General features: G+C 47.5%; 1 protein-coding gene across 3 annotated transcripts in view; it reads left to right on the top strand.

Moving 5' to 3' along the window:
* The window catches only part of Csmd2 (CUB and Sushi multiple domains 2), a 550,287-nt gene that overhangs the window by 374,198 nt on the left and 163,412 nt on the right, over positions 1-12,677 (top strand). For all 3 annotated transcript variants that reach the window (XM_060379514.1, XM_060379513.1, XM_060379515.1), the window contains 4 exons: positions 5,596-5,734; positions 6,775-6,962; positions 7,502-7,690; positions 7,884-8,000. In XM_060379514.1, coding sequence (XP_060235497.1) covers positions 5,596-5,734; positions 6,775-6,962; positions 7,502-7,690; positions 7,884-8,000 — 633 coding nt within the window. The remainder of the gene's footprint in view (positions 1-5,595; positions 5,735-6,774; positions 6,963-7,501; positions 7,691-7,883; positions 8,001-12,677) is intronic.

Here is a 12,677-nt window from a genome sequence, read left to right as displayed (position 1 = left end):
ATACAAACCTTGGGTTGTTTGTTTGTTTGTTTGTTTTGGAGGGTTGTTTTGTTTTGTTTTAGACAGTCTCTCACACACCAGAGGTCCCGTGTTACCTCTCAAGAGCTATCCACCTGTTTTACCAGACAGAATCTCTCACTGGGATCTGGGGCTTATCAGGTTTAGTTAGGCAGCCAACAGAGTCCCAGTAATCTAGCCAGCTTTTGATGTGTGTTCCGGGAGGCTCGAACTCAGGTCCTCGTTCTTACACAGTGAGCACTTTACTGACTGAGCTGTCTCCCTGCCCCTTGCGTTCTGAATGCTTCTGGTAGATTCCCTGAGTGGCTGGTGAGCATGATGCCCTCTCTCTTGTATTTCTTCAAGTGGCACCGAGGTCTAGATGCTTAATCACACGTGAACTCCTTTCGTTGTTGTCACTGTTTAATTACCAGACCCTTTAATAGGCAGAGCGTTCGTTGTGCCTCCATCAATAGCACGTAATGTCTCTTTGGGGACACTAGGGGCTGTCTAGGATCCCAGCCTGAGACTGCAAAATGGCAGGACTTTGTTGTTTCATCTCTTGTAAGCTGGAATACTTGAAGGAAACACTGAAATCTCCAAGAAACAGTTATTTTCTTTAATATATTGTTATTATTTGCATATTAATGAGTGGACTGCCTAACGTCTTCTGAGCATTGTTTTAAGATTGTTTTAAGCATCAATAGAGGATAATGGATGGACATTTATCTTGTGTGTTTACAGTTCTCATTCTAACTGATGTTCACATTGTCTTCCTGGCTAGCAGGAGCCCTTTGAAGGTGGCCCAGCCTCTTCTTGGACATCTCCTGCTCCTGACCTAGAGTCAGTTGTTTTCTCGAAGGCGCTTCTTAGTGCAAATTGATGTTTAGAATCTAGAGTGCTAAAGAGTGCTTATTACTATCGACTCGCTCTGTGTAAGCCTTTTCAGCGAACGCAGCTGAGAAACGCTTTCTCCAAGAAAACGTGTGTGGGATCATTTCCTTTCAAATAATGAAGCTTTTATCTTTTAACCTTAACTTCCTTGGTACCGTATTCACCCGGCTTTTCACTCCTGCCCCCAAATGCAAATCCCACCCACCCACCCATAACTTCCCATGCTGGGATGCACACCCAGGACTCTCAGAGTAGTGAAGACGTTGCTATGAACAGTAACACACTTACCAGAATTGGCTCATTCATCATCATCACCACTGTTGTCATCGTCACCATCATCCCGTTCTTTATATCCGTATTTCCCCAGAGGCATGGGCCATCAAATTACTACCTCTTAAAAAAAAATCTCTTCACGTCCTTAAACATAAGTGCATAAGACAGCACTGTATTCCGTTTAAGTTTTTAGAAACCGCACATCAAATTTAATCATTTTTAATTACGCAAAGTGATTATATATTTCCAGAGTTAAATCTGCCAAAAAAATAAATAAATAAATGTACATTTGGGGAAAGTAAAGCTCTGAGCGTATCCCTTCTGCCCATGGGGAATGCGTCCCGTTCTCAATTTACCTGTTCATTGATTGTTCATCTGAACAGGTACTAACACTTTAATACCAACTTAACTTTTTAAAGTTTTATTTTTACTTCTCAGCTGTGTGCATATGCGTGTCTACATGGGTATACATGTATGTGAGCACAGGTGCCTGGAGAGGCAAGCAGAAGGTGTTAGATCCACTGGAGCTGAAGTTAGTGGGTGAGAATGAACTCCCCCCCACCCCCGTCCTCCTACACGCAGGTGCTGGGAACTAAACTCGGGTCTTCTGCGAGGGCAGTACTCACTCTTAACCACCGAGCCATCTCTCTAGCCTAGCCCTAATTTGACTTTCATATGACCTCTTCTTTAGATAAACAGTATCAAGGGCGCCCGCACTCACATGAACACAGAGATGCACTACATTAAAAGTTAAACGAGTAGTAAAGTGTTAGCGCCCACTCAGATGAAGCACAAAAGACGTGTGATGCTACTGATCTAAGTAATGCTCAGAAGCTGAACTGGTAAAGAGACATTGCATCCAGGACTCCTCTCTAGAGCCTGCCAGTCATGGACCACTCTGGAATATGCGAGTAACAGGATGCAGGATGGAGAAGAGAGGTCAGTTGGCCAACACATGTGCTCAAGAAGAGATTAGCCATCTAAAGCAGTACTAGCAGAACAGAGAAAAAACAGAACAGGGGGCCACCAAAGGAAGGATTTGAAATTGAGGCAGGACTGCGTTTATCTGACTGCAGCCAGGGAACATAACTCTGCCTTCATCCTGTGGCTTCCCGGAAATTGAACGAGGAGGTTAACATCCAGTAGCCAGAGAGGCTGGGCCTGGAATGACTGACAGCCCAGACTGAGTACCTGCTTGAGCCTTCTCGGTCCCAGCAGCAGGCACACCCCTCCCCACCTCCGAGGTCTCACACATGCGCTGAAAGAGGTGATTTGAGTGAGATGACGGATGGGTTCTGTGAACCAGAGCTGCAGAAGTGACAGAACATGTGTGTGATTTCATTCTCCATGTTTTATATAGCCACCATCTAATTACTTAGCTTCTCTAAGCCTCTACTCACAGAAATCAGAGCAATAATCCCCTTCTATAGAATGAGGGTAGTAACATATGTGCCTTGTTGCTTTGCAGTTTTCACAGGATAATCCACGTTAAGCCCCGACACCTGGCAATCGCTGGGTACCCTCCAGCTCATTCCGGTCTGTGTGACAGGAGCTTGCTTTGTGCTGCTGGAGGATTTGGAGACAGAGGTCTTCAGGTTAAATCTCAGCTCTGGCTCTATTAGCTTAATGTCCTTTATCTAGTGTCTTAACCTACTTGGTCTTGGTTACCTCCTTTGTAAAATGGGGATAATAACTTTATTAGCATGCATTTGGATGAAATCATAAGGCAACCCAAGTAAGGCATCAAGAGGTATTGGCACCTTCTTCCTGTTGTTATTACTATTGTTATCTTCTTTTTAAATTAAATATCTTAACGTGCTTTTCTATTCAGAATGTCTGGGCTGGGGCTGGAGAGATAGCTTGAGCACTTGTTGCTGTTCCAGAGGAACCAGGTTCGGGTCCTGGCTTCTACACAGCTGCTCACAGCCACCTGTAATGCCAGTTCTAGGAAATATGACACTCTCTCCTCGCTTCTTCAGGCACTAGGACAGGCATGATGCCCAGACATACACGCAGGCAGCACACTCACACACGTCAATTTCTAAAACGAAATGCAATGTTTTTAGGAGAAGAATCTGTGGGCCGAGGATGCATCTCAGCTGCTATGTAATGCTTGCCTAGCCTGTGCAAAGCCCTGGGCTTGATCCCCAGCACTGCACAAACTATGTGCGTGAAGCTACATGCCTGTAACTGCAGCATTCTGAAGGTGGAGGCAGGATCAGAAGCATACTTGGCTACGTAGTGAGTTTGAGCCTACCCTGGACTGCATGAGACCCTGTGACTAAAAAGAAAGAGAGGGAGGGAGGAAGGGAGAGAAGGGGAAGGGAAGGAGAGGAAGGATGGAAGGAAGGAAGGAAAGGGGGAAAATTCAGCTTGAGGAACATCAGACAATGACCTGGAAGCATCTAGAAGAATTTGCAAAGCAGGCAGTGCCTGGTGGGTCCTTTATATCCACCTCAGTCCTGTTCAGGAGTGTTTGGCCTCTGGTAGGTCTGCAGTAAAAGGCACTGGAGCAGCGGTTCTCAACACATGTGTCAAGACCCCTTTGGGAGTTGGAAGACCCTTTGACAGGGGTCACCTAAGACCACTAGAAAACACAGATATTTACATCACGATTCATGACAGTAGCAAAATTACAGTGATGAAGCAGCTATGAGAATTTTATGGTTGGGGGTCACCACAACCCAAGGAACTGCGTTAAAGGGTCACAGCATCAGGAAGGCTTGAGAACCACTGGTCTAGGGGAAGCAAGAGTTTCTTGACAGCCTAGAGACTGCTTATTGTGTTAGACTGCTTCTGTGTTGTCTTACCTGATTCCAAGCCCACGCTAATGCCTCCGTGATCCTCAGCTTCCCATGATGATCACAGCACCAGCCTCACAGTGAGGACTGTGGTCATGTATGTGTGGAAATGCCTGACACGGCATGAGCACCCAGTGCTCAGCTAGTGACAGTGGCCATGACAATGACAACAGCCTTAGTGTGCTGGTGGTATGGTCACCCTCCTCTCGAAGCTTGGGCAAGTTTTAAGTGACCTACATTAGACTGTTAAGCAATGCCCCACCACCACCAGCATCCCCAACAGCTTCCAGTCAAGATGGCGGACTGTTTCAGATAAGTGTTTGGGTTACTTTTCTCATCACTGTGACAAAGCAACTCACAAAAGGAGCTTAAGGAAGAAGAGGTTTAATCTGATTCACAAGCGTGCAGGTCCTCATGGCAGTAAAATCATGGTACCGAAGCTGGGGGCAGCTGGCCGTGCTGCAGAGGGAGATGAATGTGGCTACCCTGTTCTCTTTCTCTTTTTATTCAGCCCATGGAAATGTTGTGTCCAGCATTTAGGGTGATTCTTCACCACCACCCCCTCAGGTAACCTGCTGTAGAAGCTCCCTCACAGACATCTCTGGAGGCTTCTCTCCTAGGTGATCTTAGATCCCATCAAGTTGACAATAAAATTTAGCCATCACAATGTTTAGCATGGCTCATAAGTGGGCCCACTTCTCGGGAGTCGGGTGGGTGGGGCCAGGTGGGTGGGGTTTCCATCTTGACACCTGTTCCCACAGTGACTGAAACAGGAAGAGGATATTTTGCAAGCCACTTGCTGGCTTTTCACATTTCCAGGTGGGCATCACTCATGTTCTCAGCCTATTGACTCAGCCGCGTAACTTAGCATGGCTTTAAAAAGGTTAGACAGTGAAACCCCTCATGGGTCCTGAAGGAAGAATGATGGAGTAGCCCTGATGACCATCACGCAGGATAGGAGGCTAGGGCGTGGCATCTGGAAGAAGGAGTCATGGGGAAGAGCCTAAGCAGGAAGCAATGACATGCTTCATGAGACCAAAACTGGCCAGAGGTTGGGATGGACCAGCCAGTGTCTTGCCAAATCACCTGCCCCAGACTGCATCCATCCATCCTTGCATCCATTCTTTTACCCAGCAGCCATGGAGAGACAGTTCTGTGTCACATGCTATGCTAAGTACTGAGCATCCCTTTTGGAGAAGACAAATAATGTGGTACCCATAGTACAGCGAGACATAACACTGCCCTGAGCTGACCCCAAGTCTAGCCATTAGCTCCCTAGCGTTGATGGGAGGAAGTGGGCCTGGGCTGATGCCTCTGCCTCAGGCCCAACAATTGAGTGGGGAACAAAGAAAAAGGCAGCGTGACCTAAATATTAGCCCCACTGGAATGACAAACAGACTCTGCTGAAAGAATTTTCAGCCTTTTCCTTTAGGCCTTTTATAAACCTGCAAATGATGTAACGGGTCACATCTATAAGGGTCCCGGTTGGCAAAGCTCACAGTTCAGACTTTATGTAATTTTCCATAAAAACAAAACAAGTCCTTGTTGGCTAACACATTTAGGGTTTTTTTGTTTATTTGTTCATTCATTTGTCTCTCAACAAATCCTCTTTTCTCGCTCTGTCCCCCAGCTCCCTGTGGTGGTCACCTGACTTCCCCCAGCGGGACCATCCTCTCTCCAGGCTGGCCTGGCTTCTACAAGGATGCCTTGAGCTGCGCCTGGGTGATCGAAGCCCAACCTGGATACCCCATCAAAATTACATTTGACAGGTGCTTCTGACGGCAGCCTGCGGGTGGGGGGGGTGATGTCTCCACTGTGACAGTGTTGTGGGGAATGTGGCACCAATGAAAAGACGTCAGCCAGGTGGAAGCCATGGGCTTGACTGCCTAGATGACTTTAAGCTTGAATTTAGTTGATGTATCGGGAATCTGTGGACCCTAGAATTACTAGCCCCTTAAAGAGAGATGACAAGCCAGGCAGTGGTAGCACACGCCTGTAATTCCAGCACTCAGGAGGCAGAAGCAGGCGTATCTCTGTGAGTTCAAGGTCAGTCTGGTCTACAGAGTGAGTTTCAGGACAGCAGAAACTCACACAGAGAAACCCCATCTCAAAAGAGAGAGAGAAAAAAAAAGCAGGTAAACAGCATCAAATTTAGACAGAACCCACACATTTTCAGCATGGGAAAGAGTGCCCCTGCCAACCTCTGTCCTAAATCCTGCTCAACTACTCCCTCTGCTCAAAAGGAGTGCTCTACTTGAGCCCCGTGGTGGGAAAGCAGCCTCCCGGATATGAACCTAGACTTCCTCCAGGTGGAGCATCAGTGGCATGAAATTCATGGTCTGCAAACTGTCCTGTGAAGGTTGGCACAGGCAGCATGCTGTGTACCGTGGGGCCCTTGACCTTGCGTGACCTGCTGTACGCTCTTTATGGCTCTGGGCTTAGAAACATCTTTTCACAGATGTAAAAGCTAGTCTTAGTTCCCTAAGCCAAAGATCAGATTTGATCCCGGGGCTTCAGTGGATGAGCCCCTGGCCTAGAACATTCCGAACCCCATAAAGCTTTTGTCTCTGGGTCTTAAGATGGGTTCTGGCCCGTGTTCTAGAGAGGACTGTGAGTGTACTTTCTTGACTGGATGGGAAAGAGAATTGAATACAGTAGAGGAAGTCCTTCCATGGGGCTAGAAAATGTATGCAAATTATATTAAAAACACCCTATCTGCTGAAATCTGGTTGTCTGGATCCCCGGGTGAGGCAGGGCAAAAAATACGCTCTGGGTTTCGTCAGACATCTCTATTTGCATCAATTGGTAGGTTTAAGACTGAGGTCAACTATGACACCCTGGAGGTTCGAGACGGGAGGACATACTCCTCGCCTTTGATTGGAGTTTATCACGGGACCCAGGTACCCCAGTTCCTCATCAGCACCAGCAACTACCTCTACCTCCTCTTCTCCACTGACAAGAGTCACTCGGACATCGGCTTCCAGCTCCGCTATGAGAGTGAGTCTCAGTGGGTGGTGCAAAGAGGTGGACAACCAGCCCCTGACTGTATTCCACCCTGGGCCCAGCCCCAAGCATCCTAGAGCATTATCTGATAGAAATGTACTCACTGGAAGGTGCTCCTTTGTTCTCAGCCTCTCTCACGGGTCACCTCACAGCTTCCTCTGTATACGGGTGATTGGCTGCGGCCATAGCTTGCATGATGGGATCAAGTACTTGACTGACCGACCCGAACTTGAAGTCAGCTGCCTCCTCCTTCACACCTGCCTTTTCTTTCATCATCTCCAATTCATCCTCTTGACTTAGAGGATTAACCTCATGTCAATACTTTCCAGATCAAATTAGGAAGTGCCGTGGGTGTGGGCTGAGAGCATCACGAGGACAGAGTCATTTGCTCGCTCACTCTCTGTCACTCACTAAGCCGTGACATCGTGCCTAAGACATAGTGAACATTCATATGGCAGATCTGACCTCTCATGAGTCGGTTACTTGGCTGACTCCGCCCGATGTCTGTTACAGCCGTGGCCTCTCTCTTCCAGCTATCACGCTGCAGTCAGACCACTGTCTGGACCCAGGCATCCCCGTCAGTGGGCAGCGTCACGGCAATGACTTCTATGTGGGTGCCCTGGTGACCTTCAGCTGCGACCCTGGCTACACATTAAGCGATGGGGAGCCCCTGGAGTGTGAGCCGAATTTCCAGTGGAGCCGCGCCCTTCCCAGCTGTGAAGGTGAGGCGCCACAGCGGGGTGGGGGGCGGGGGCGAAAGAGCACATTCACCTCCTGCCCTGGCGAGCCAGGACCCCGAGTCACTGACTCCCCAACCTCATCAGTGAGGTCGGCGGTTTTGGGGGGCTCATGAAGGACGGCTAGGGGAAGCTCTCCGAGACGCTCTGACATTCTCTGCCCACTTCGCTCCTGCAGCTCTCTGCGGCGGCTTCATCCAAGGCTCCAGTGGCACCATCTTGTCACCGGGGTTCCCTGACTTCTACCCCAACAACTTGAACTGCACCTGGGTTATTGAGACCTCACATGGCAAGGGTGAGTGTTGAAGCCCGAGTCAGGTACCGAACTCGTGGCCAGGACTCCAGGGTCCCAGGTCAGAGCAACTTCCATGAAGATTTCACTACACGGGGACGTGTGAACCTAGTCTGGGTTTCCTCACCAGTAAGAAAACTTGCTGGAGTTGCCCACGTGTCTGTCCCAGAAGCCCTTCGTTGAGGACTGCTGAGACTCTAACCCCCTCTCACAGAGCTTCCTTATTTCTGGGGGGGAGGGGTGACACACATTCATTTGCCACCATCACCCCCAGCCTGTGCTGCTGCCCCAGCTGTTAGGAAGCAAATGCAGTCCCGGGGAGCTCGAGTTCAAAGCAGCGGTGCACGTTACAAGTTAGCGCGTACAGCTGACCGACGTTGGCCGGATTCCCCTCCTGTGCTAGAGCTCAGCAGGAAGCGGGCTGTCACAGCCTCTGCCCCCAGACGCTTAGTCTAACATCCCTCAGAAGCGGCTCCTCCACTCTGCAGTTTAGCAAGAATTCTAGCACCTAGGCTCACAGCTTTGGGTTTTCTATACTGGGAGTAGAAAAACTCAGGCATCTGAGCGTGACAGTCTGTCACTGATAATTGTGATGTGTGCCTTTAATTAAAAAAAAAAAAACCCTCTGATCTAGAAGAATTAGCATGCAGAGGAGCGGGGTTGAAATAGAACAACCCTCCCGGATACCCAAATGTCACTGTGGTCTATCAGTGCGGGGTGGGTGAGTACTTTAGGCTGGGAGAGGGACACCCTTTACCCAGCAGGGGTATAGTACGCGTCCAGAAATAGATGCCACTCTGGGCACATGCCAAACCAGACTGTGACTAAAGTATCATTTTAGATCCACTGAAGAGGTTACATAAACAGAATTTAGAGACAGTGGGATCGTGCCCCGGAGAAGAATCTCTGTTGGTGAAACGCTTGCTTTGCAAGCGTGAGGACCCGAGTTGGATCCCCGTCACTCTTGTGAAAAGCAGGACATTGTGTCTGCTCACCTCTGTGACCCCAAAGCTGGGAAGACAGAGAAAGGAGGATCTCTGGGCTCCCTAGAGAGTCAAGCTAGCCTAATCGGGGAGCCCCAGGTCCAAGTGAGAAACATTGTCTCTAAAAACAATATAAATATGGAGGAACAGCACCGAACATTAATCCCTGACCTCCACATGGATCCCCAAACATGCTCATGCAGCCTCCCTATAAACGTGTATACACACACACACACACACACACACACACACACACACACGAGTGAGTGTAACCATTTGAAAAGGAAAGTTTAAAACCCCCATCCACACCTCATCCACGAAGCCACAGGGATAGAAAGCCATGGATAGTTTTAGTCTCTGGTAGGACGTGCCTTTAACAGAGATAATCCATAAAAGCAAAGGCTGCTAGATTCAATTGAAATCTAAAAATTGATAGGATTTGTATTAAAAAAAAAAGGCCTCCATGAAAATGCAAAGTCAATAGTAAATATACAAAAAAAAAAAAAAATCTGTGATGTATGTAATTGACTAAGGACTGCCAACCTAATGTGTAAAGAGCTCTTAAATTCTGTAAGAAAGCTCTGCCCGGCCCATCAGCCTGAAAAATGAGCAGACCTATAAACTAACACTTCATAATTGAAATACAAATTGAAAACATCAGCCCCGCCAATAATTAAAGACATGCAATTTCAGCCAGTAATGAAACACAGTTTCCCTTTCCGCGCCATGTCGGCGCATCATAATGCTTGGTGTGGTGTGGTGTGGACACGGTTATGCCACACGGCCTCACTGCTGACCAGTGTGGACGAGCCTGGGCTTCCCCTAGCGGCAGCCCAGGAGTGGGAATCAGTGTGGCCTCTGCAGCCAGCCATTTCACTTAGTAAATCTGCATAGTCTCATGTAGCTCTCAGGAAGGTTTTTTCTTTTTTTTTAAATCACATCAAAAACTTAGGACCCATGGCTGAGGTGAACATGCTTGCTCAATGAGCATGGGGACCTGAGTGCAGATCACCGCACTCAGGTAAAGAGCCCTGCGTGGCAGCACATGAAACGCTCTCTCTGTGGGAGCAGAGGTTCTTGGGAAGTGTCCGCCCACTGCGCACCAAATCAGTGAGCGCCAGGTTCAGTGAGAGACCCTGGCTCAAATAATAACGTGGAGAATGATAGGGGAAGACACCAGCATCAACCCCTGGCTCCTACACACATGCTCATGTGTGCATAGCACACACACAGCACAAACAAATTAGCTAATTTAAGTAAATGAGAAACTGGAAAGATGACCCAAATTCAGTTCTCAGACCCACTTCAGGTGGCTCATGACTGCCTCTAACTGCAGCTCCAGGGAATCTGGCTCCATGTAATGGCCTCCACAGCACTGCATGCAAGTTGCATATAAACATATACACACACATAAGCACATGTATGCACATACACAAATAAAGACAAAACATGAAAAAAACACAGAGGGCAGATACATAATGAAATCCCAGGCAGCTACAGAGAGGACTAATATAGGAAAAAATGTCTGCAGACCGTCAGGGCTGTGCCAATAAGTCAGAGAGCAAAGTAAGCCCCACAAAGCCGTTTGCATTTATCAGGCAGAAGCAAAGCTTTTTGGGGAGGAAATGGTCTGCAGAGATCTACCCCGTGTGTTCATATGAGCTGTTCTTTCTTTATTCTCATCTTTGCATTTCTTTTTCCATTAATGAGAATGTATTTTATGTAACCACACTATTTGCATAAGGAAAAAACTTAAAAGAAAGATTATTTCTCTACATAACATATGTATTGAAGCATCCATCCACCTTGGCTTTCAAGGCCAACTCTGCCCAAGGCTAGGATGGCCCAGAGTTTCTCCATCAAGGCAAGGCAGGAACGAACCTCTTGGAAGTCAAGGCAGCCTTGAGGGTCCCTAGAAAGGTACCTTGAATAGGTCCCTAGAAATACCCCTATATTCAAGGTGCCCTGTATTCAAGGCGCCCTGTATCTGGGCACCTATGATCAGAGAGATGCATATTTTTATGTCTGAATGTCTGTGAACAGGCAAATGTAGATATCATTATATTTCTGTGCATGTCTACCTGGAAGTCACTTCAGCTCATTGACTATTTAACACACGCTCATCTAATGATGTAGACCCAGATCTCAGTATACCATGATGAAGCAGACAAAAGTCAGAAAAGCCAGGATCTTTGCCAAGTGTCCTGGAATTCAAATGAGACCTTGTATTTAAGGATGATGTCCAGGAAGGAACTGGCCAGGATAAAAGGCCCGTGAATCAATGAGAGGTTGTGGTGAATGACCAGACCTTCTTAGAACTTCTTCCATAGAACCATACACAAGCTTCCTCTAACTGATAGCATCGAGCCACAAGAAACCAGTCAGAGAAACCCTGGGCAGCAGCCAACCCTCCGCAGCCCCCTACTGAGTCCTAGCTCCCCAGGCCTCAGCTTCAGTTTCAAGAACTTGCCAGCATCAGGGGAGAGAAGATGGTCCCAAATTTGGACTTTCATTTTAACCCCTACCTCCATGACATATTTGGAGTATGATGTGGTCTGCTTACATCCAACACAACTCAAACACCAGGTCAATGCAGATGACAAAAACTTATTGTAATCAAGCCACTGCTGATAAATCAGAGCCTCAGAACAGACTCGGGCTGAACTATGACCCACCCACCCCCCTTCCGAGCCAGAATGTTACAGTTTTTAAACTTGAATACCACAAACATCTCTGCCAAGCTAAGGTTACATTTTTCTGCCGACCAGAACTTAGGGATAGGGGACTTCTTTAGGGACATATCTTTGTGGTACACTTATCCTGGTCTCATTAGTTGGTTTATTCAACTGTGGTGGGATGGCCTGCCTAGCATGCATGCATGTCAACCTGCCGTCCATGGGGTACCAGTTACCCACACACATGTCTCTCTCTTTCTGCCAAACAGGCTGTCAGTTACCCAGAGAGGTCTTGGGAACTTAAATTTTGTTTGACCCCTATTCAAAATGGAAGTTTTATTCAAAATGGCTTCAGTTTGGTTTCTCCTTACAGGGGTTCTTTGAAAGACAGATCTCTGGTTCCCAGCAATTTCCCCTCTTCTGATTTTGCTGGTCACACCAGGAGCTACAGATCTGTTTGGTGGTGTGAACTGAAAGGAACTGAGCCCACACCTTTCTCCTGTGCTCTGCTCCGGGGACGATGTTGTGCTAACAGACCCACAAGTTGCTTATTTGAGTTGCTACCAAACAATTGGAAACCTAGCTGGGGAAAGTTGAACTTTATTCAGAATTGTTCAGCCGCCATATGGCAGGGTTACCAGAGTCAGGGTCAAACCCAGAACCTTGGCAGCTTGAGAAAACCAGCTTTGGCCACCAGTCCTCAATAGGCCAATTAAGGGAATGATGTATTAGTGAAAAGCACAAAAGAGAGACTTATTCAATGTGGACACATTGAGAAAAGAAACAAAGAGGTCCAATCACACACACACACACACACACAGAGAGAAAGAGAGAGACAGACAGACAGAGATAGACAGACTCCACATCCATTCTTAGAGTCCTAACATGAGATTTAGGTTTAAATAGATGGCAAGAGATATGCATAGCTCAGCAAGCAATCCTAGTCAAGGTTTGGTCTCACCCATCATCATTCTAAGGTCCAGTCTCTCCTACAAGATGGCAAGTTCTCAGAACTGTGTGAG

Source organism: Meriones unguiculatus, chromosome 3, assembly GCF_030254825.1.
Source record: "Meriones unguiculatus strain TT.TT164.6M chromosome 3, Bangor_MerUng_6.1, whole genome shotgun sequence".
Classification (NCBI taxonomy): Eukaryota; Metazoa; Chordata; class Mammalia; order Rodentia; family Muridae; genus Meriones; species Meriones unguiculatus.
The sequence above is the reverse complement of the archived record's forward strand: the minus strand, read 5'-3'. Positions and strand labels throughout refer to the sequence as shown.